This window comes from Nerophis lumbriciformis, linkage group LG12 (assembly GCF_033978685.3).
Source record: "Nerophis lumbriciformis linkage group LG12, RoL_Nlum_v2.1, whole genome shotgun sequence".
NCBI lineage: Eukaryota > Metazoa > Chordata > Actinopteri > Syngnathiformes > Syngnathidae > Nerophis > Nerophis lumbriciformis.
The window spans coordinates 3,796,840-3,822,151 of NC_084559.2; the positions used below are offsets into that span (position 1 = coordinate 3,796,840).

General features: G+C 40.6%; 1 protein-coding gene across 4 annotated transcripts in view; it reads left to right on the forward strand.

The window, feature by feature from the left end:
• The first annotated feature begins 559 nt into the window (after positions 1 to 559).
• The window catches only part of LOC140679212 (uncharacterized), a 32,426-nt gene continuing 7,673 nt past the window's right edge, over positions 560 to 25,312 (forward strand). Inside the window, exons 1-8 of one of the 4 annotated variants that reach the window (XM_072914195.1) lie at positions 560 to 917; positions 8,719 to 8,875; positions 8,957 to 9,072; positions 12,377 to 12,473; positions 18,393 to 18,546; positions 22,695 to 22,776; positions 23,145 to 23,318; positions 25,173 to 25,302. In XM_072914195.1, coding sequence (XP_072770296.1) covers positions 8,719 to 8,875; positions 8,957 to 9,072; positions 12,377 to 12,473; positions 18,393 to 18,546; positions 22,695 to 22,776; positions 23,145 to 23,318; positions 25,173 to 25,302 — 910 coding nt within the window. In that variant the 5' untranslated portion in view covers positions 560 to 917. Of the gene's footprint in view, positions 918 to 8,718; positions 8,876 to 8,956; positions 9,073 to 12,376; positions 12,474 to 18,392; positions 18,548 to 22,694; positions 22,777 to 23,144; positions 23,319 to 25,172; positions 25,303 to 25,312 lie in introns of all 4 variants that reach the window. The other 3 variants (XM_072914196.1, XM_072914194.1, XM_072914197.1) reach the window with 3 other exon arrangements.

Consider the following 25,312-nt stretch of genomic DNA (forward strand, 5'->3'; position numbering starts at 1 on the left):
CTTGACTTGGTGATTCTAGCTGTCAATATACTCCTCCCCTCTTAACCACGCCCCCCACCTCCCGAAATCGGAGGTCTCAAGGTTGGCAAGTATGCTTGAATCTTTCCAGTCTTGACTCGGTACTTGACTCGAGACTTGAGGGCAAAGAGACTTGAGACTTACTTTTGACTTGCAAAACAATGACTTGGTCCCACTTCTGGAAAACGCTGAACGCCATCTTTTGTTTTCTACCTGTCAACTGTCAGTTTAGGCTGCTCGCCGGCTCCTCGTCACCACTTCAAGATGGCGGCCCAATTTCTCGCGTCACAGCAGCCAATGCTGTGTTTACTTATAACATGTCTATGTTTGGGAGAGACAGGCGGTTTTGACCACGTGGTATATCCTCGCATTTTTATTGGGCAATATAGACAAGTGGTTTATACCACGTGGTACATTATCGCATTCTTATTGGACAAGAGAGACAAGTGGTTTATACCACGTGGTATATCCTCGCATTCTTATTGGACAATCCAATGTTGAGGCAGTTCCCGCTCCTTTGAAAGCTGGGCGGGCGCACCACTACTAAGTGTGTCTGTAATGGACATAATGAGTGAGTCTGTAATTAACATAAGACTGTAATGGACGTAAGACGTGTCGGCAATGAGTCTGACGAAGGTCGTTACGTTTTACAAGCACGGGAGACTCTTGTGTTTTTTGAAGTGTTGTAAGCGTTTGAAACAAACGTTTGTCGCTGAAGGATGCGGGCACGCGCAGACGTCGGTACTGTAATCGTAGTTTCAATCGTGCGGTTAGTATTTATGTTGTTGTTGTTTACGATAAAAAAAGTGGTTGGTTTTGCGGGTTAAAACAGTTTTAGCATAATTATATTGGGGTTATTTTTTTTAAGTAAACAATGGCCGTTACTGTCAGCCTAAAGGGTGAGTACTCGCTGTCGCCTTTCTAACGTAACCAAGTCATTAGAATAGCAACAATGAGCTGTTTCTCTTTTTTTGGCGTGGGAATTCGACCATTGCTGTAGAAAATTAAATGTTTTTTATTTTTTAATGTTTTTAGTTTACGTAGTACAGTCAATTTGCGTTTTTTTCTTCCTTACTCATAGAACGTGCCAGGTCTTTGAACGCACCTGCCGAGGTTACGTGAACCTCTCAAATGTAACCACGTGATGTTCCTTCATGTAATGTTATTGAAGCAGATGTGTCGAAAGTGCGGCCCCGGGGATCATTTGGGGCCCGCAGCTCAAGTTGTGTTGGCCCTCGACAATAAAATAAAATATAAGAAAAAAAAAAAAAAGTGTTTTCCCTAAACCAATATTTTGGCACCGGTACCAAAATTATTTCGATACTTTTCGGTACGTTTCTAAATAAAGGGGACCACAAAAAATGGCATTATTGACTTTATTTTAACAAAAAAGCAAAAAGTCAGTGTTCAAAAACAAGAAAAAAAAAAAAAAATCAGGGGTATTTTATTTGAACGAAGCAAAATTATCTGCCTAAAGAACAAGAAAATTTGGCTTGTCAAGACTTTCTAAAACAAGTACAATTAGCTAACTTCAATGAACCCAAAAATACCTTTAAAATAAGTATATTCTCACTAATAACAAGTGCACTTTTCTTGATAGAAAAAAAAAAAAGAGACCTTTTTGCTAAATATGTTGAAAAATATTCTTATATTAAGTAAATGCTGGTGCCATTAACTTGACATAATGATATGCGCTCAGCATTACGTTTCTTATAACCAGCAAACTTATACTAAAAAAGAATTTATTGTTCTTAATGGAAAGGCAACAAGGCTTTGCTGTTTGTTTTTAAAGCTTTACATGGACTGGCACCTCAGTTTCTCTCGGACCTCATCCAAACTTACAATCCTGCGCGCTAGAGATGCGCGGTTTGCGGGCACAACCGCGGAGTCCGCGGATTATCCGCGGATCGGGCGGATGAAATTTAAAAAAATTAGATTTTATCAGCGGGTCGGGTCGGGTCGGGCGATTGAAATAAAAAAAAATTAGATTTTAAATAGATTCAGGCGGGTGGCAGTTAAACCAATTGGGAAATATATATACATAGTTAAATGTTGTTACCCACATACGAAAAACGAGCAGGCACCTGCAGCATATGCCACAACAGAAGAGAAAAAAAAAAAGAGATGGACACTTTTACGGCGCGGAGAAGGCCCCCGACGCCTCGCCGGGGTCCGGGACCGAGGCCCCTTCCCCCGAGAGGGCCCCACCGGGAGCCGTAGCTGAGGCGATCCGCGAGAAGGGCCCGACGCACGTCCAGGATCACCACCGCACCGACACCCCGCCTCGTCCGCCTTCGCCGCGGCCGGGGTCACGCGCAGCAGGTAAGCAGCTTACCTGCCCGCCACCCCCGTGGCCGGGGGCTCGTAACAGGGGTCACTCCGCCCGCGCAGCTTACCTGCCCGCCACCCCTGTTGCCGGGGGGCGTAACAGGGGTCACTCCGCGCGCAGTGCGCTCACGAAAGGGGTGGGGCTCACCCTGGTTGATATAGACAGCAGCTAGGACGGTGGCCATGGAAGTTGGAACCCGCTAAGGAGTGTGTAACAACCCACCTGCCGAATCAACTAGCCCTGAAAATGGATGGCGCTGGAGCGTCGGGCCCATATACCCGGCCATCGCCGGCAGCGAGACGCGCTTGGAGATGCGCTCAGCGCGGCTCCCATATGATTGCGCACTGGTGTGCGTCTGGGTCGTGACAGCGTGGCACGCGAATGTCTGTGCTGCGTTGGATCAGTCTCCTTTCTTTAACAGGCAAAAGCTTTATAACCTCACTAATGCCTTGCATCGTCTATATTAGATATATAACAACGGGCGGATGGCGGGCGGATGCAGTTCTGATCAAATGTTAGATCGGGTGGATTGCGGATGGTTGACGACTTTCTGATGCGGTTGCGGATGAAATAATTGCCTATCCGCGCATCTCTACTGCGCGCGCTCTGAGGTCCGAGAGCCAGCTCCAGCTCGTGGTGTCCAAGACGAGACTTAAAACCAGGGGAGACAGGGCCTTCTCTGTGGTCGGCCCTAAGCTCTGGAACACTCTGCCCCTCCATGTTCGAACTGCTCCCACAGTGGAGTGTTTTAAGTCTCGTCTTAAGACCCACTTTTATTCTCTGGCTTTTAACACTACGTGAGTTGTGTGGTCCTCTGTGTTTTTAAAATTTTGATTTCTATTGACTGTTTTAATAGGTTTTACCCTTTGAAATTGTTTTTAATCATATTTATTTTATATTGTTTTTAATTGTTTAATATTGTTGTGCAGCACTTTGGAAACATTTTGTTGTTTAAATGTGCTATATAAATAAAGTGGATTGGATTGGATTGAAGGCAACCGCTTGTTACTCTCGGGGTCTCCTAGCCACCCAGGCAAATCATATTGTCTAAAAAATGCATTTTTCCATCGATAACATGACATAATCGCGCCAAGTTCGTGCTCTTTCAGTCAATAAGTGCGCATATATACAGCCTGGACCCCAGCCAAAAAATTGTTCATTGTAATTTTGAAGAATTTACCTGAACTATTTCTGTTCAAAATTGTTAGAAATGTCACATGTTAAATGTTTAAATATTAACTGTCAGTTTACTGTACTGTGCCAACTGTACTACTATATGAGTACCTATTTTCTATTGTTTCATTGAAAATAAAACAGCAAAGTCCATTTGGCCGTCATGCGTTTTAATTATGAGACACAATTGTGTCAAAGTCATGATTTTTTTTTTTCATGCTTGAAATAAGAAATGATTACTTTAAAAAAGTAGTTTTATACTTGTGAGTGTTGATGACACAGCTTTGCAACAGTTGATATTCTAGTTTCAAGCATGTTTTACTCAATATAGGTCATAAAATCTCCTTACTGAGATAATTTAGGACCAAAACCCTTAAAACAAGTAAAACACTCTAACATAAAATCTGCTTAGTGAGAAGAATGATCTTATCAGACAGAAAATAAGCAAATATCACCCTTATTTGAGATATTTCATCTTACTTAGATTTGCAGTGTAGAAGTAGTGAGTAAACAGGAGCACATGCACAGAGCTAACGGAGGCCATGAGATTGAGACGTTTGTGACAGGAATGAAAAGGATAAAGGAGTTGAGGTCAGCATGTACAGTATAAAGAATGTACTCACAGCGTGTAGTACAGATAAATATGATTGTGTTTCGACGGTAATTAAATTGATGGATACATTCCTGTCGTCCAGTGTGGTCATGACATTAAATAACTGAGAAGCACTTCCCTAATTAAATGTTTATAATCATATTATATGTTGCTAATGTTATGCAGTATGCATGCTAAAACACTTTGGTCAGATGTAAATGATCTTTTCCCCAAGATTTAATATTTCCTCTTTTTGAAAAAAAAAACCCATGATATTCATTATTGGGTAGGAGGTTGTTACCATGAATTGATTAACGTGGACCCCGACCTAAACAAGTTGAAAAACGTATTCGGGTGTTACCATTTAGTGGTCAATTGTACGGAATATGTACTAAAAGTTTCAATCAATCAATCAAAAAAAAATGTTTTGTGTTTGACTTTAGCCTGATTAGTGAATTTCATTATTTGTACATTTAGGTATACATTAGTTATCTCCCATGACCAGCCCTTTGTATTATCCTAGCAAGGGCAGCAACTAGCCATTATATAATTAGTCCACTTGTCAGCAATTTTTTTTGTTCCATTAGCCGACTAGCCAAACGATAATTGCTATTAAGCGACTAGTCAAAAATAACATATTTGTTCGACAAAATTGTCAAAGCCCTAATCCTAACTGCTCTTTTTTTGTAGTACAGTTAATAAATGAAGGGTACCTTTGTTGTTATTTCCACATATAATTTAGTATAAATATATATCACATATATAATATGAATATAATCTAATTTATATATATATATATATATATATACATATATATATTAGAGATGTCCGATAATGGCTTTTTTGCCGATATCCCATATTCCGATATTGTCCAACTCTTAATTACCGATTCCGATATCAACCGATACCGATATATACAGTCGTGGAACTAACACATTATTATGCCTAATTTTGTTGTGATGCCCCGCTGGATGCCTTAAACAATGTAACAAGGTTTTCCCAAATAAATCAACTCAAATTATGGAAAAATAATGCCAACATGGCACTGCCATATTTATTATTGAAGTCACAAAGTGCATTATATTTTTTTAACATGCCTCAAAACAGCAGCTTGGAATTTGGGACATGCTCTCCCTGAGAAGGTTGGGGTGGGGGGGATAGCGGGGGGTGTATATTGTAGCGTCCCGGAAGAGTTAGTGCTGCAAGGGGTTCTGGGTATTTGTTCTGCTGTGTTTATGTTGTGTTACGGTGCGAATGTTCTCCCGAAATGTGTTTGTCATTCTTGTTTGGTGTGGGTTCACAGTGTGGCGCATATTTGTAACAGTGTTAAAGTTATTTATACGGCCACCCTCAGTGTGACCTGTATGGCTGTTGACCAATTATGCATTGCATTCACTTGTGTGTGAAAAGCCGTAGATATTATGTGACTGGGCCGGCACGCAAAGGCAGTGCCTTTAAGGTTTATTGGCGCTCTGTACTTCTCCCTACGTCCGTGTACACAGCGGCGTTTTAAAAAATCATAAATTTTACTTTTTGGAACCGATACCGATAATTTCCGATATTACATTTTAAAGCATTTATCGGCCAATGATATCGGCAGTCCGATATTATCGGACATCCCTAATACAGTATGTAGGACATCCCTAATAAATATATATATATATATATATATATATATATATATATATATATATATATATATATATATAAACATATAATTTACAGTAATTTATATATGTAAGTATATTGTTCGGACCTGAAAGGGTTTTGCTTTAATCAATATTGAAGTGTTTCTTTACAGTTACCGTATTTTCCCGATATAAAGTAACACTTAAAATCCATTTTTTCCTCAAAACTTGACAGTGCGCCTTATAGCCCGATTTCCCTAATGTACGGAATAATTTTGGTTTTGTTTACCGACCTCGAAGCAATTTTATTTGGTACATAGTGTAATGATAAGTGTGACCAGTAGATGGCAGTTAAAACATAAGAGATACGTGTAGACTGCACTATGACGGCGATATGACTCAAGTAAACAACAGCAACATTTTATATGTTCCATTGAAAATATAGAACATTACACACTGCGCTCAAAAATCCGTCAAAATATTTGAGTACGACTTAGGTAAGCTATGAAGCCACATCGCTTGATGGATTGTACTGTGCTTCAACATAGGAGTATTATTATGGTGTATGTATAAGGTAAGACATATTATCTGGCGTTTTGTTTCACAATATTATGCAAAAGCAACTTTTCTTACCTTCTGGTACCTGCTGATCTGTATTTGGGATCTGCATAAATCCTGAAAAATTGCGCACGTCAGCCTTTGTAGTCGATAAGCTTCTTCTTTTTCTCTACTTCTTATGTGACATTCATCTTCCACTGTTGCCATTTCTAATATAAAGTAGTGTAAAGTTCTTACTTATATCTGTCAGTAAACTCGCCATGAAAGCGCTAAAACGTACCGGTGTAGTGAGTTTACATTATTCACCCAAGGACATACCTGCCAACTACTCCGGTTTTCCCGTAATTAGTACGGTTTTCATCAACCTATTCCGGGTTACGGTTGCAGTGATAAAAAATACGGTTTTTCATTAATTAAAAAAAAAAAATTTTTTTAAATGCGCGAGGCTATTTATAGCACCGCTGCCAAGCACGAGGCCATTGTTTCCAAACGAGCGAGATGTAGCGGCTAGCTACGGGGTGTTAGCCAATGGCTTTGGCTGGGGGAAGTGACGTTGTTGACAGGAAGTGTTAGTTCGAGTTTTGCCGGGAAAGAGGGGAGACGCACATTGGAGCTGTTGTGTGGTTACATTGCATTTTATTACAATAAATACGAGACAAACGAATAAGTCTATGAGCCTACGTTCCTGGGAACATTACAGAACGATAATGGAATCAGCCGGAGAAAAATCGCAAACGAGTCTTAAACCGAAAAGAAAACTGCAGTCATTCCGTGAAGAATATTCAAAAGCCTATCCGGGAATAATTATTCGTTCCAAAAAGGGTGAAAACTACGCGAATTGCACCTTGTGCAGACAAGATTTTTCGATCGGACACGGAGGAAATAGCGATGTAAAAGACCACGTTGGGACAAAAAAACACAAGTCTAATGCCGTTGCTAGCGATACAAGTGGAAAACTTTCAACGTTTTTCGGATTTTAGCCACAAAAAGGTAATGACACCAATGTTATCTATTGGAATTGTTTAGTACCGTTATACTGTTAAAAGTGTTTATACTATTTATGCTTTCAAGTCCAAGTTGAAGAAATCTTGTTAAATGTTGACAGCATAACTACCAAAATACAGAAGTATGTCCTTAATATTTTTGCAGTGCTATTTCTGTTGAAAAGTTAAAATGATTACATTAGAGATGTGATGTGCCACTTTTCAAGTGTCTGATGGCTTAAATTAATTTTCATTAATTTTTCATATTTTGAATTCTTTTGAAAGACTTACAAAAAAACTACATTTGAATTGTAATTCCATGCTATTGACAGGACTATTAATTTTAATGAAGTTAGCTTACCATGTTTACAGTATGATAATTGTGATAGAAATGTGAATTTTAGGCACAGAATATTTTTTACAATTGAACAAGGCAGTAGATTATACAAGCTTGGACAGAAAGTTAATAATGACACCAATTTTTTTTTTATGGAATTGTTTAGTACTGTTTTACCATTTGTTTACTGTAAAAAGTGTTTATACTGTTTATACTTTCAATTAACAAATTGAAGTCTTGTGAAAGGTTGACAGGATAACTGGCATTAACTGTCAAAATAATTTCAAACTATTGAAGTTAGCTTACAGAATAAACATGTCAATCAACCCATATGATTTTTGCTGTAATATTTTTGTTTTGAAAAGTCACTGTGACTGATAGAAAAGTGATGGTTTTAGCAACATTTTAACCTGTCTGAATGCTAATAATCATTTTGCGTCGGGGGGCGAAGCCTGAACCCCCCACCAGGACTTTGTCCTGGACCTACCGGGGCCTGCGGCCCCTGGACCCTGGGTACTAGGTTTTTCTGATTTCAAAAGTTGGCAGGTATGCAAGGAACTTTAGTTATTAGAGAGTTCCGGTCAGACGGTTTTTCACGGGACACATTTCCGGCGTTGTTGTTGTTTTTGGATGAGGAGATGCTGCTCCGTTATTGATTGAAGTAAAGTCTGAATGTCATTAAAATAGTTAGCTCCATCTTTTGACACTTCTTCCACTCCCGTCCTTGCACGCTACACCGCTACAACAAAGATGACGGGGAGAAGACGCTGTCGAAGGTGAGCCACGTAAATAAGACCGCCCACAAAACGGCGCATCCGGAAACGACTGTTAGAAAGCGGCTTGAAGATGATCTGTAAAACATCATCTACGCAACATTTTCACCAAAGAACCACCAATACATGTTATGTAGACCACAAGGAAGTCTTTTACATAAAAACATATAATAATATGACTCCTTTAATGCGACCTATAATCCGGTGCACCTTATATATGAAAAAAGATGGAAAATAGACCATTCATCTGCAGTGCGCCTTATAATCCGGTGCGCCCTATGGTCCGTAAAATAATGTAATCATGTTTATTGTGATGTGGTATTTCAGATGTCCATTGATGTCAAGGAGACAGACCAGAGGGACACAATGTTGCTGTCTTCAGAAGAGGACTCTGCTCCTGTTTTAAGGAATAGTTCTGCCCCTCTTGATTTTCCCACGCCTTCTGATTTGGACATTTCCTTGCAAAGTTTTACCCCAAACAAAGGTGAGCATTCGGGTACAATAATCAAGTTAACGGGAAAAAGTAATCGCATTTAACAAAGCATTTTTCTGTATTTTGCTCCAGAAAAGTCCGGTCTTACCCGGATAAAGATAAAAAGAAGGTCAAGCGTCAGCTCGCTGGAGTTCTGCGACATTCCACAACAGAAAATGAAGAATCTATTAAGCTGTCAAAGTCCAGAGGTGAGACATGTATCCAGATGCAGCTCAGCCATACTTGCCAACCCTCCCGGATTTTCCGGGAGACTCCCGAAATTCAGCGCCTCTCCCGAAAACCTGCCGGGACAAATTTTCTCCCGGAAATCTCTTGAAATTCAGGCGGAGCTGGAAGCCACGCCCCCTCCAGCTCCATGCGGACCTGAGTGACATCAGGTGCGCAACACCACGTAAATCGTTGGCCAACCAAAAAGTAACCCCAGTACGCTATAGCCAACATTCACCAGGAGATGGCAACAGACAAACATAGATAACTCTATTACATTATTCCCCTTTTAGAAATGTATAGAAGTTATTCAAAATAAATAAACAACCCAACCAAAAAATGCAGCAGCTCAATTAAAAAACTGTACTTAAGCCACATTCTTTTTTTTTTTTTTAGTACTGAACTCCTAACCCTCATTTGTAAAAAAAAATAACATGCTTATTATACAAACAGTATTTGTACACCTTTAACACAGATTTTTATACTGTCTTCAGAGATTCAGTTTTTTTGGTGGTACTCAAAACCTTTCTGGGTACCTGCGAAAGGGTGTTCAGCATGGTTAGAAAAATAGTGACAGAGAATAGAACAAGGATGGACAATTCAACCCTTAACTCAACAATGAGTAGATGAGTGTTATGTGTGTGTATATGTGTAAATAAATGAACACTGAAATTCAAGTATTTCTTTTATTTATATATATATATATATATATATATATATATATATATATAATAAAATAAATATATATACAGCTAGAATTCACTAAAAGCCAAGTATTTCTTATATATATATATATATATATATATATATATATATATTATATATATATATATGTATGAAATACTTGACTTGGTGAATTCTAACTGTAAATATACTCCCCCCTCCACCCCTAATTCCTATACAGTACGGTCAGTGGGTGTTCAACTAAATTTGTAAGTTGGCTCAAACCAAATCAGGTAAGAGGGATCATTAGATGTATTTCATTTTGATTATATTTGATAATTACACACAGGAGCTAATAGAGAACTTTTGTCAATAGTCTATCATTCATCCACTGCAAAGCATGTCTTAACTTGCACTAACTAACGTCTAGCTATAAATACCGTGCTATTGAGGTATTTAAATGTTAAAAAGTTCAAATGTGAGTTTACTTTTCTGAGAAACTGCATTTTCCTTACTGATAAAAAAAATGTCCTTTGTAGAGGACACTTCTTTTCAGAAAGTAAAGTTGAGAGACGCGGTGGATGTTCCCGCACAATTCTTTGCACTTAAAAATAATAATAATTTTTAGTAATAAACATGATTAGAACATTTTAGCATTATCTTTGTTTTCAATTACAATAATTGTGTTTATCCTAGGGATGTCCCGATCCAGGTTTTTGCACTTCCGATCCGATACCGATATTGTTTTTGCACTTCCGATCCGATACCGATACTGACCGATACTGGCCTATCCGAGCATGTATTAAAGTTTAAAGTTATTTAGCCTACTTAGTTGTCAGAATCATGTTGAAAAGGGTTTTAGTACTCTTGATAACAACTAGCCAGCTGAATTAGGGGAGTTTGAATAATACACAATGGTTGGTAACAAGAAACTGACCTGTTTATTCAAGGATAAACACAAAATAGACAAAATTATACATGACAAACAGAAATGGCATCATTGAACTAGGGCTGGGCGATATGGCCTTTTTTTAATATTGCGATATTTTAAGGCCATATTGCGATACACAATATATATCTCGATATTTTGCCTTAGCCTTGAATGAACACTTGATGAATCACAGCAGTATGATGATTCTATGTGTTTTGATTGATTGATTGAGACTTTTATTAGTAGGTTGCACAGTGAAGTACATATTCCATACAATTGACCACTAAATGGTAACACCCGAATAAGTTTTTCAACTTGTTTAAGTCGGGGTCCACTTAAATTGATTCATGATACAGATATATACTATCAGATATATACTATCATCATAATACAGTCATCACACAAGATAATCACATTGAATTATTTACATTATTTATAATCCAGGGTGTGGAGGGGGGCGCCTGATGTAAGTGTCAAAAAGACAGCCAAAAGAGTTTGATATGAGAATAAATCTAAAGTTAAAATATAGGGTAGAAATGCACCCATTTGCAGGAAATGTAGTCTTGATTTTCAAAATTTTCTTTCAAGGCTTGCATGTCTACATTAAAACATTCTTCTTCATACTGCATTAATATATGCTACTTTTAAACTTTCATGCAGAGAAGGAAATCACAACTAAAAAAAAATCACTAATTTTTTCATACGGTGTTGATGTGGAAATTTTTGCCTCGGCATTTTAATGGTGTGGACGTGTGGCACCGAATGGAGATAAGCGTCTCGACAGACATTACAATATTTGAACAATGATGACGAAAACTGTTTTCTCTGTCGTGTCCGTGTGTCGAAAATTGTTATGCGCTTATTTTTTTTATTAGATTTTGTGCGTGGCATAGATTTGCTATGCGCAGTGGACGCTTAAACAGTGCGCAATTGCACAGGCGAGCACCTTAGAGGGAGCGTTGCTCGCACGGCTGCGCTAGCATCACAGCTAACGTTAGCCATGCTGCTACCTCTCTGCTCGGGGAGGGCGTATACGTATGTGACGTATGACGTGACAGTATGTGACGTGTGTAAGAAGGTGCACTTGCTGTCTGTGAGAGGGAGACACAGGAAAGAGTGAGAAGAGCCTGTCGTGTAATGCCAGCAGCTAAAAGCAACTGCGTGAGAATTCACAGACCTGTGGATGTGTTGAAGGTGTGCTGGAAAATGCGGAACGGAAATTAAGGAGCAGCAGAAACGTGGAATGTATTATTTAAATCGGTGCGTTGGAAAACACGGACCGGAGTTTTTTTTTAAACTGGATCTGGATCGGCATTTTCCCATGCCTTGCCGATACGCAATTTTTGGCAAATATCGGCAGCCGATCCGATCCAAATATCGGATCGGGACATCCTTAATTGTGTTTATCCTAAACATTCCTGTTACTTACACATTCTGGCATTTTTTAAGTCTGATGAATCCATGCATATAGATTCATCAGACTCAAAAAGGTCAAACTCTGTTTTTGTGTGTTAAATGAACATTTCACGATGAAGTGTATTACTCCTGACTTTGTGCACTTAAGTGACTTTCTTCCTTTAAGTGACGTGCCTTGAGTCATTTAAAAACTAATTTGTCAAAACATTCAGCTGCAGCACTGAAGACGTCTGCCTGTGCTTTTCAATCTGAACTCTCCTTCCACTGCATTCCAGAGTTTGATGGATGTGGAGGAGAGTAAGGGCTGTGATCCGATGCCAAGGCAGGACGATAACAATGGAAGACGTATCGCCGCAATAGATTATTTGTCTGGTAAGTCTGTGCCTCGATATTTAAAGTTTCATTTGTCAACAGTCAGTTTGTAGGTTTAAAAAGTTGATTAATGACATGGAAAAAATCAGATGTTGTTTAATGGGGTTTCTCCTTTGTTTTATTCAAATATGTGATTCATCCTTCTTTCTGGGAATTCATGTTTTTTTGTGTTTTTTGTTTTGTTTTGTTTTTTCAGCCAAAATGGTCATTCCTGTGAATCATGTAAATAATCCAAGGGTATTTATTTGGGGGGTTGGTGTTGTGGGCGGGTCGTTGCCTGTGGGCATGGGATGATAATCAATCTAAAGATTGATTAATATGAACTGGATTGTGCACGTCTCGCCTCCAAACAGGCAACAAGAGAGTGCATCGGTTTTAAAATCTGGCTACGATTGTTCCGTAGCGGGAATACGATGAAAGCTCTTGTCATAGACTCTATTTGACTATGTGGGGGGGAGGCACAGCCACTATAAACAGAGTAGAAATCTTTGATTGATTGATTGATTGAAACTTTTTTTAGTAGATTGCACAGTTCAGTCCATATTCCATACAATTGATCACTAAATGGTAACACCCCAATAAGTTTTTCAAGGCAAGGCAAAGTGAAGTTGTATAACTGTTCCGTTTACCGCACATTGGCTCTGACCTGGAGACAGTAGGCGTTAAAAGTGACCAATCGGAAAGGAAGGGAGTTGCCTGGCCATGAATTGAATGCCCGCCCCTAAGTGGCAAAAGGGAGAAAAGCTGCACGCGTCGAGAAACAGAAACGTCGCAAGCGCTCACAGTGGTTTTATGCATGTCGATTTTGACGCTGTTTTGATGCCATAATGTTGAAGTGAAGTCCATCCATCCATTTTCTACCGCTTATTCCCTTCGGGGTCGCGGGGGGCGCTGGAGCCTATCTCAGCTACAATCGGGCGGAAGGCGGGGTACATCCTGGACAAGTCGCCACCATGCAAACTCCACACAGAAAGATCCCGAGCCTGGGATTGAACCCCAGACTACTCAGCACCTTGTGAATTATATTTATATAGCGCTTTTCTCTAGTGACTCAAAGCACTTTTACATAGTGAAACCCGATTTCTAAGTTACATTTAAACCAGTGTGGGTGACACTGGGAGCAAGTGGGTAAAGTGTCTTGCCCAAGGACACAACGCCAGTGACTAGGATGGCGGAAGCGGGAATCGAACCTGGAACCCTCAAGTTGCTGGCACAGCCACTCTACCAACCGAGCTATTCCACCCCACTACCCCACTTGAACTACCCAGCAGATGTACTAATAATATATTCATATTAATAATGTATTATTATGATTTGTTTTACCCACAGTTAATCATCCTTAATGTTTCAGAAAATCTCTACTTTACACTCTGAAGTAAAGTGAAAATTGACATATTTAAAATCATATTGAAGTGAATAGTCCTAAACCAAATTATTTAGTGAAGTGGTTTAAATACCGTATTTTCCGGAGTATAAGTCGCACCGGCCGAAAATGCATAATAAAGAAGGAAAAAAACATAAGTCGCATTTTGGGGGAAATTTATTTGATAAAATCCAACACCAAGAATAGACATTTGAAAGGCAATTTAAAATAAATAAAGAACAGTGAACAACAGGCTGAATAAGTGTACGTTATAGGACGCATAAGTAACCAACTGAGAACGTGCCTGGTATGTTAACGTAACATATTATGGTAAGAGTCATTCAAATAACTATAACATAGAACATGCTATACGTTTACCAAACAATTTGTCACTCTTAATCGCTAAATCCCATGAAATTATACGTCTAGTCTCTTATGTGAATGAGATAAATCATATTATTTGATAATTTACGGTAATGTGTTAATAATTTCACACATAAGTCGCTCCTGAGTATAAGTCGCACCCCCGGCCAAACTATGAAAAAAACTGCGACTTATAGTCCGAAAAATACGGTAGATATGTTAATACCATCTTTAAAAAGTCAAACTTTTCAGGTTTTTACATGTGTGAATCTGTGTTCAATACTGGGCTAGGGATCTTTCCGTGTGGAGTTTGCATGTTCTCCCCGTGACTGCGTGGGTTCCCTCCGGCATACTTGCCAACCCTCCCGAATTTTCCGGGAGACTCCCGAAATTCAGCGCCTCACCCGAAAACCTCCCGGGACAAATATTCTCCCGAAAATCTCCCGATTTTCAGCCCGAGCTGGAGGCCACGCCCCCTCCAGCTCCATGCGGACCTGAGTGAGGACAGCCTTTTTTCAGACGGGAGGACAACAGGGTGACAAGAACTAAATCATCCAGACTAGAGATAAATTGTATTATTATGTTTATCTTACCTAAAAATAAATATATTTATTAATTAAAAAAAAACAAAAAACGAAATAAATGTTTACAATATTTTGCTAAAAACATCAAAATTAATTGTATTTTTATTTGTATTTTTTTCTGACTCCTTATTACATCCAGCCATAGAATTATACCGGTACATTAAAATAAACACATTTGAAATAATTAATTTTAAATTATCATAATAATTCATTTAAAATTACCATATTTAATTATTAAAATAATTGCTTGTTTATCAACAACTTTACCATTTTATTCATTACAATTTGACGCTCTCAGAAGCCAAGTTATCTTATGTTCATGTTATATTTATGCAAGTTTGAAGTATCAATTATCTAAACACATATTAGTTTGCATATTTTCAGGATGTATATATATATATATATATATATATATATATATATACATATGCAAAATACGATAAGGTATACATATATGTATGAAATACTTGGTGAATTCTATCTGTCAATATACTCCTCCCCTCTTAACCACGCCCCGACCACTCCCCACCCCCCCACCTCCCGAAATCGGAGGTCTAAAGGTTGGCAAGTATGCCCTCCGGGTACTCCGGCTTCCTCCCACCTCCAAAAACATGCACCTGGGGATAGGTTGATTGGCAACACTAAATTGGCCTTAGTGTGTGAATGTTGTCTGTCTCTCTGTGTTGGCCCTGCGATGAGGTGGCGACTTGTCCAGGGTGTACACCGCCTTCAGCCCGAACGAATGCAGCTGAGATAGGCTACAGCACCCCCCCGCGACCCCGAACGGGACAAGCGGTAGAAAATGGATGGATGGATTATAATGTAACCTCCAATCTTCACCACGCACTTTCACTTTTGCTGCTATTGTTCCATTCTGTAAATACCTGGGCAGCGTTCTCTCTGAAGACAACACAAATGTCCAGAACAGGGTCAAGCAGGCATCAACTATAAGACTCTGGTGTTGGTTCTTTTCAGAATAAAAGCCTTCGTCTCAGGTCAGTTGAGAGCACAGTTGCTGTCAATCAAGCCATCTGCATCAGCCGGGGTAACTTACAGATGCCACATTAGGATCCTAGAGCCGCTCTACTTCAACGCATCCTGAAAATCACCTGCCATATTTGCGTGCCTCATTCTGAAATACTCTGAAGGACCAACTCTAGGGGTATTAGGCAACAAACACCCAGCAGAAGGTGCGATGGCTGGCATGTGATAAGGACGCCTACAAACCGGCCACCTCGTAGAGTGCTGCTTTTTGGCCCACTTCACTTTCATCTGCACTCTCCTGGAGGGTAGAAGAGGCGCTACAAAGAGCAGCTAAAAACAGCATTAAGGATATGTAAAGGCCATGGAGGATGTTGCTGCCGACCTGAACATCTGGCATCCGAGAGTGGAGGAAAGAACAGCCAGGAGACTCAGGAGGAATGTGCTTACAGCTCCTGTTGCCACTCCTTTTACCTGCCCGAGCCAGGGTAGGACAAGTGTGTGTGCATCTCGTCCCAGAGAATCGCCATCTCGATTCTAATTCGTGATTTTTTTTCCAAGAATTGTGCAGCCTTAGTCAGTGAGCACAAATTCAATTTAAAAGCAGTAATTTAGAGCTAAAAATTGACAACGTTCCACTTCTTCTCTGAAGCTGTGTTTTTAAAAAGATGCATTTAGGTGCAGATACTAGAAAAGCATTTTCAATTATCTCTCAGTTCTTATTTTCCTTCTCTTCTTGTTTTCCCACCACTTTTAAAATTATATACACTGCAAACACTCAGTCTTCAAAAACAAGAAAAAATATATTAAAAAATATATATAAAAATGAGGGGTATTTTATTTGAACTAAGCAAAATTATCTGCCAATAGAACAAGAAAATTTGGCTTGTCAAGAACTTCCAAAACAAGTAAAATTAGCTAACCTGAATGAACCCAAAAATACCTTAAAATAAGTATATTCTCACTAATAACAAGTGCACTTTTCTTGGTAGAAAAAAAAATTAGACCTTTTTGCTCAATATGTTGAAAAATATTCTTAAATTAAGCAAATGCTAGTGCCATTATCTTGACATAATGATATTCGCTCGGCATCATGATTTTTTTTCATGCTTGAAGTAAGAAATGATTACTCTGAAAAAGTATACTTGTGAGTGTTAATGACACAGCTTTGCAACAGTTAATATTCTAGTTTCAGGCTTGTTTTACTCAATATAGGTCATAAAATCTCAGCAACAAGCTGTACCGACTCAGTGGCCTAGTGGTTAGAGTGTCCGCCCTGAGATCGGTAGGTTGTGGGTTCAAACCCCAGCCGAGTCATACCAAAGACTATAAAAATGGGACCCATTACCTCCCTGCTTGGCACTCAGCATCAAGGGTTGGAATTGGGGGTTAAATCACCAAAAATGATTCCCGGGCGCGGCCACCGCTGCTGCCCACTGCTCCCCTCACCTCCCAGGGGGTGATCAAGGGTGATGGGTCAAATGCAGAGAATAATTTCGCCACACCTAGTGTGTGTGTGACAATCATTGGTACTTTAACTTTAACTTTTAACTTTAATATCTTACTGAGATAATTTAGGACCAAGACTCTTAAAACAAGTAAAACACTAACATCAAATCTGCTTAGTGAGAAGAATTATCTTATCAGACAGAAAATAAGCAAATATCACCCTTATTTGAGATATTTAATCTTACTTAGTGTCACAACGTGGACTATGGGGGGTTTGTTTTCCTGAGATGCAAGAAAAGTTGGAGCGGACATGGCGTGAAGGTAAGGACATTATTTATTTTAACACTAACAAAAAGAACAAACAAAAGGGTACAAACAAAAGGCGCGCACAAGGCGGAGAACAAACTTGGCTATGAAAACAATAAACTAGCACTTGGGCAAAAGCTACGGACATGAAAACGAAAACACTTACCGTATTTTTCGGAGTATAAGTCGCACCGGAGTATAAGTCGCACCTGCCGAAAATGCATAATAAAGAAGGAAAAAAACATATAAATCGCACTGGAGCCCGGCCAAACTATGAAAAAAACTGCGACTTATAGTCCGAAAAATACGGTACTGTGACATCAAAATAGACAAAACTCACTTGGCTTGGAACTATGGTAGCATGGGTAACATGGGTAGCAGAAGTCAATGTCGCCAGGACGACCAACAAAAAATGACAGGCTTAAATACTAGTGACATGATTAACACAGGTGCGCGAGTCCAAAACGTGAAACAGGTGAAACTAATGGATTGCTATGGTGACCAAACAAGAGAGCGAAAACAGGAACTAAAAAGAGTCCAAAAACCAAACAGAACAAAGCCAAACAAAAACATGAACAAAAGACATGACACTTAGATTTCAATTTTTGCAGTGTAAACTCAACTTATTGTACTACTCAAAATCCGTAGTACAGTTTCTATTTATGATCCTTGCTATGACATCGCTGCTCCTTTCACAGATCGAGTTCATTGATTAAAGACGTGTTCAACGCATTTTATCAGTTGTGATAGGAACAGAAATGCAAACATTGATGTGTTGTGGCACCATAGCAAAGTCACAATACTAAATGTTATTTAGTATTGTTTCTGTTTGCATGTATAACCTGTTTCTTAATGGTGTATGTGCTATCTTAGACAAGAACAGCCAGGAAGGAGGGAAAGAGAACCACCCTCCAGTGATGTCACCTGCACCCAGCAAGAGGCGGCGTGTGGGGCCACTCAAAGGCTGTCAAGTGAAGATTAGAGACCAACATGCCCCATTTCTCCACTTAAACTGGAGTGACAAGGAGGTACTATCTCTCTGTCATGTCGACTTTATTGACTGCTTTCATTAAGTCATGTCTCTGTTTGCACGGGGTTAACTTGTACTTTGGTGTGTTTGTTTGGTAAGTCTACACACGCTATCATCCAAATCCTGGTGCACACCAAGCAAACATACCAAGACTGTTGAGAGTTGAGACACAGTCCATCTACACATGATCTCTGGTCTGGTTCGTTTCATGACAAAAGCATCGAGAAATGTAAAATGTATACCGTATTTTTCGGACTACATGTCGCATTTTTTGGGGAAATTTATTTGATAAAACCCAACATCAAGAATAGACATTTGAAAGACAATTTAAAATAAATAAAGAATAGTGAACAACAGGCTGAATAAGTGTACGTTATATGAGGCATAAATAACCAACTGGTATGTTAACGTAACATATTATGGTAAGAGTCATTCAAATAACTATAACATATAGAACATGCTATACGTTTACCAAACAATCTGTCACTCCTAATCGCAAAATCCCATGAAATCTTATACGTCTAGTCTCTTACGTGAATGAACTAAATAATATTATTTGATATTTTACGGTAATGTGTTAATAATTTCACACATAAGTCGCTCCTGAGTATAAGTCGCACCCCCGGCCAAACTATGAAAAAAACTGCGACTTATAGAGATGCGCGGATAGGCAATTATTTCATCCGCAACCGCATCACAAAAGTCGTCAACCATCCGCATCCACCCGAACTAACATTTAATCAAAACCGCATCCGCCCACACCCGCCCGTTGTTATATGTCTAATATAGACGATGCAAGGCATTAGTGAGGTTATAAAGCTTTTGCCTGTTAAAGAAAGGAGACTGATCCAATGCAGCAGAGAAATTCAATGCGTGCCACGCTGTCACGGCCCAGACGCACACCAGTGCGCAATCATCTGGGAGCCGCGCTGAGCGCACCTCCAAGCGCGTGGAGGTGCGATGTCCCTCGCACCCGCGGCGGCTCCACCCGGACTCGCGCCCGAGGCTTCAGCGCGCACTGCGGCGGCCATCCTACTCGTCGCGGCCTAGCCCTCGCGGCTCTCGCTGCCGGCGACGGCCGGGTATGGGCCCGACGCTCCAGCGCCATCCATTTTCAGGGCTAGTTGATTCGGCAGGTGGGTTGTTACACACTCCTTAGCGGGTTCCGACTTTCATGGCCACCGTCCTGCTGTCTATATCAACCAACACTTTTCTGGGGTCTGATGAGCGTCGGCATCGGGCGCCTTAACCCGGCGTTCGGTTCATCCCGCAGCGCCAGTTCTGCTTACCAAAAGTGGCCCACTCGGCTCACCAGGGTGAGCCCCACCCCTTTCGTGAGCGCACTGCGCGCGGAGTGACCCCTGTTACGCGCCCCCGGCAACGGGGGTGGCGGGCAGGTAAGCTGCGCGGGCGGAGCGCGCGGAGTGACCCCTGTTACGAGCCCCCGGCCACGGGGGTGGCGGGCAGGTAAGCTGCTTACCTGCTGCGCGTGACGCCGGCCGCGGCGAAGGCAGACGAGGCGGGGTGTCGGTGCGGTGGGCGCGTTGGTGACCCTGGACGTGCGTCGGGCCCTTCTCGCGGATCACCTCAGCTACGGCTCCCGGTGGGGCCCTCTCGGGGGAAGGGGCCTCGGTCCCGGACCCCGGCGAGGCATCCCTTCTCCGCTCCGTAAAAGTGTCCATCTCTTTTTTTTTTCTTCTTCTGTTGTGGCATATGCTGCAGGTGCCTGCTCGTTTTTCGTATGTGGGTAACAACATTTAACTATGTATATATATTTCCGAATTGGTTTAACTGCCACCCGCCTGAATCTATTTAAAATCTTTTTTTTTTTTTTTTCAACCGCCCGACCCGACCCGCAGATGAAATCTAATTTTTTTTTATTTCCACCGCCCGACCCGCGGATAATCCGCGGACTCCGCGGTTGTGTCCGCAAACCGCGCATCTCTAGCGACTTATAGTCCGAAAAATACGGTACAAGAAAATGTGTCTCCCTGTATGTGTAATTATTGTGACTCCGGGGCCAAATTTAGAGAAAAAAATGTGTCTGGGAGCCGGTATATCTGTTTTTTAGGAACACTAATACAAAAACTCACAGTAATGTCTGATTGAAAACTAAAAACGTTATGACGGACTGCCTTAAAAAACGGAATGAAATTTTAAATTTTTTTACTGAATGAGACACCCAGAATGTACATGAAAATAAAGAATGTGGGATTTACAATATTAACTATGAAGCATAAAACACTGAATATTGACAACCTATGAACGTCACACCCCCTCTCCATCCACATATTTTACAATCAAGCGAAACACAAAAAAAATGCAACAAACACAGCGAAATATGAACGCGAAGGGTAAAAAAACACATACAATCTGATATATCTGATATATCACTAAGCTTTAGAACTTTGTAGTAAAAATCTCCTTACACGTCTGTCCCTGACACCCGCATTTCAGGCTGGCCGTTCTGGAAACGCTCCCCACCCACAGTGCTTGGTGCCTCGTCTGAGCTGCTGTGACGTAGGTTGCCATAGTAACTAATTAGATTACCATAGTAACGAGTATATCATGCAAAAGCGCAGATTCCAACCATTGAAATACTTTGTATAGTTCAAGACTTAGTCATTAGAAAACATCACTGAACATCATAACGGCAGCTACACTTTCCATCTTAAAGATCTAATAAAATTATTTGGGAATGTCCGGCGGGCCAGATTGAAAAGCTTAACAGGCCGCATGTCTACACTATATTGCCAGATGGAAAAACGTGATTCATCAGTCCAGAGAAGGTGTCTCCACTGCTCTAGAGTCCCAATAGCGACGTGCTTTACACCACTGCATCCCACGCTTTCCATTGGGCTTGGTGATGTATGGCTTAGATAAAGCTGCTCGGCCATGGAAACCCATTCCATGAAGCTCTCTGCGTACTGTACGTGGGCTAATTGGAAAGTCACATGAAGTTTGGAGCTCTGTAGCAACTGACTGTGCAGAAAGTCTTTGCACTATGCGCTTCAGCATCTTGTGACCCCTCTCTGTCAGTTTACGTGGCCTACCACTTGGTGGCTGAGTTGCTGTTGTTCCCAAACTCTTCACTTTTCTCATAACAAAGTTGACTGGAATATTTAGGAAATTTCACGACTGGATTTGTTGCACAGGTGGCATCCTATGACAGTTCCAAGCTACAAATCATTGAGAGTGGCCCATTCTTTCACAAATGTTTGTAGAAACAGTCTCCATGCCTAAGTGCTTGATTTTATACACTGGGCCAAGTGATTAGGGCACCTGATTCTCATCATTTGGATGCTTTTGGCAATATAGTGTATATCATAAGGTTTATGTACTGTAAAAGTTCAACTCTGCTTCTTAACACACCTCATACACACCTGTCTGCCAGAGAAAAAGATGTTGCAGGAGGAATCAGTGTTGCCATCTATTTTTTCAGGCTTTTTTCTTTTTCAGCGATTAGCAACAAATGTAGCCCCTTTTCCTGGTCTTGTAAAGCACGTAGTTGAGGGGTTGAGGTGCAGGCAGCATACCCCTTCCCCTTCGAGCTTTTCCGGATGAAATGAAATTCTTTTTTCCAATCATTTTGGAACTTGCAAGCGTATTTCCTCTTCTTACTCGTCGCCGCCATGTCTCTTCTTCGTTCTTCTGCTTCGTCTCCTTCTTGTTGTGTGTGCAGTTGTGCTCTGCGCTCCAAAAGCCGTAGATGTTATTGTAGCGTCCCGGAAGAGTTAGTGCTGCAAGGGATTCTGGGTATTTGTTCTGTTGTGTTACGGTGCGGATGTTCTCCCGAAATGTGTTCGTCATCCTTGTTTGGTGTGGGTTCACAGTATGGCGCATATTTGTAACTGTGTTAAAGTTGTTTATACGGCCACCCTCAGTGTGACCTGTATGGCTGTGGACCAAGTATGTCTTGCGTTATCATTAATCTAGTTAAAAGATCATACAAAGTGTCAGCATTACTTGACATCTTCGAGTAAAGACCATTGTTAAACCCGTCCAACGCTACATTATTATGTGACTGGGCCGGTACGCTGTTTATATGGAGGAAAAGCGGACGCCTGGACAGTATTCGGCTGTTAAGGGGTGAAGGTTTCAGGTGAGAGAGGACGTTAAAGGCAGTATCTTTATATTGTTGTCCGGGTGGAAATCGGGAGAGATTCGGGAAGTATGCGTGACACCTCTGATGAAGGCTGCAGAAGCAAGGTAGCCGAAACATGTCAGGTACAAAACTTTACCTTACTAGCCTATATAAATCAACCATTTATAAATACACATCAGTAGGATAAATGAACCTCTTCAACATTCATTTGTTTTGTTCTTTATGGTCTTTTGCTGCATATTTTTATCTCCCCTCACAGCATCCATAGAAATTATACATACATCATGGCAAATTAGACAATGACGATATACACCGACTACCCAAATGTTCTTTGGGAAAATGTTTGCTGAAATATGAGGGTTGTACTCGTGTTTGTGAGAGACGATTTGTGTTATTTTGAATGTTTTAAACTTATGTTTACACTTGTTTTCTGTTAGCGCTACAGGTTTTCTGCAGGTGTAGCATTCAAAATCTGCCCTCCCGTTTACAGGATAAGGAAGAAGCGACAGAATGCAGTGACACTATCACCACTGATGCACTGCCATCAAGTGATATTGAAGAAGAAGAAGAGGCCCAGCCTGTGCTTCTTCCTGCACCTCTCCATGGTGACAGTGAGCGAGCCATGTTGGAGCTACAAGACTTTTCATCAACAAACAACCAACAGGTTAAATTACTCCCAGACATCACACTGGAAAGTTTGTACCACGCTTTACTAATGATGGTATTGTGTACATTTTAAGCGGTACTAGTACCAAATATTTGTCCACCATTGGTGCCCGAGCTTTCAGCCGCTCAGCCCCCACATCTTTGGAAATCATTACCACCAGACCTTCGTAACATAGACTCAATATCCCTCTTTAAATCAAGACTTAAAAAACACCAATTCCTGACTGCTTATTCATTGTAAATATTATCAATCTTTGTTTTTGTTGTTGTTTTTGTTGTTATTATCTAATTGATTTTATTGTTTTGATTTTGTACGGTGTCCTTGAGTGCCCAGAAAAGCGTGTTATAAGTCAAATGTATTATTATTATTATTTATTATGAAATAGGGGCTTGAACGGTGCCCAAATTAGTACTTAAAAATGGAAAACATGCCAATTATTTTTATGGAATTTTGTGACATTCAATTTGAGCAGACTAGTAGTTGAAATACTTCAATTATGTACATAAAATGATAACTAAGTAATAGGTTCAAAACGAGAAATAAAATCCACAACCAACTGATAGAATTATTGCAACAAAACCAGCAACAATACAAAACATTGCACTGGTCGTATAATAGTGAGAGTCCAGTCCATAGTGGATCTAACATAATATTGTGAGAGTCCAGTCCATAGTGGATCTAACATAATATTGTGAGAGTCCAGTCCATAGTGGATCTAACATAATATTGTGATAGTCCAGTCCATAGTGGATCTAACATAATAATGTGAGAGTCCAGTCCATAGTGGATCTAGTATAATAGTGTGAGAGTCCAGTCCATAGTGGATCTAACATAATAGTGAGAGTCCAGTCCATAGTGGATCTAACATAATAGTGATAGTCCAGTCCATAGTGGATCTAACATAATAATGTGAGAGTCCAGTCCATAGTGGATCTAGTATAATAGTGTGAGAGTCCAGTCCATAGTGGATCTAACATAATATTGTGATAGTCCAGTCCATAGTGGATCTAACATAATAATGTGAGAGTCCAGTCCATAGTGGATCTAACATAATAGTGTGAGAGTCCAGTCCATAGTGAATCTAACATAATGTTGTGAGAGTCCAGTCCATAGTGGATCGAACATAATAGTGAGAGTCCAGTCCATAGTGGATCTAACATAATAGTGAGAGTCCAGTCCATAGTGGATCTAACGTAATAGTGAGAGTCCAGTCCATAGTGGATCGAACATAATAGTGTGAGAGTCCAGTCCATAGTGAATCTAACATAATGTTGTGAGAGTCCAGTCCATAGTGGATCCAACATAATAGTGAGAGTCCAGTCTATAGTGGATCTAACATAATAGTGAGAGTCCAGTCCATAGTGGGGCCAGCAGGAGACCATCCCGAGCGGAGACAGGTCAGCAGGGCAGAGATGTCCCCAACCGATGCACAGGCGAGCGGTCCACCCCGGGTCCCGACTTTGGACAGGCGAGTGGTCCACCCCGGGTCCCGACTTTGGACAGCCAGCGCTTCATCCCTGGCCACCAGACCTGTGGCCCCATCTCCACGAAGGAGAGTGGGGCAGAGCAGAAAAGAAACGGCAGATCAACTGCTCTAAAAAGGGGGTCTATTTAAAGGCTAGAGTATACAAATGAGTTTTAAGATGGGACTTAAATGTTTCTACTGAGGTAGCATCTCTAACTGTTACTGGGAGGGCATTCCAGAGTACTGGAGCCCCAATAGAAAAATGACCTTTTGTAAAAAATGTTCAATTGAAATTCAACTTTGTAGTGACGTGCATCTGTTGAGTGAATATACAGAACATGTACTTCAGTTCGACTGCGGCAGTGTCACATATTCTCTCTCAACAGGACGATGTGGGTGAACCTCAAAGACCCGTCCAAGCACGGTCCAGTTTCCTTACATCAGCTTTACAAGATGAGTCTTCCTCAGCTTTTCAAATCTCGTCTCTCCAGTCTCTCCTCGAGATAAAGGTAGCAGGTAAAACACC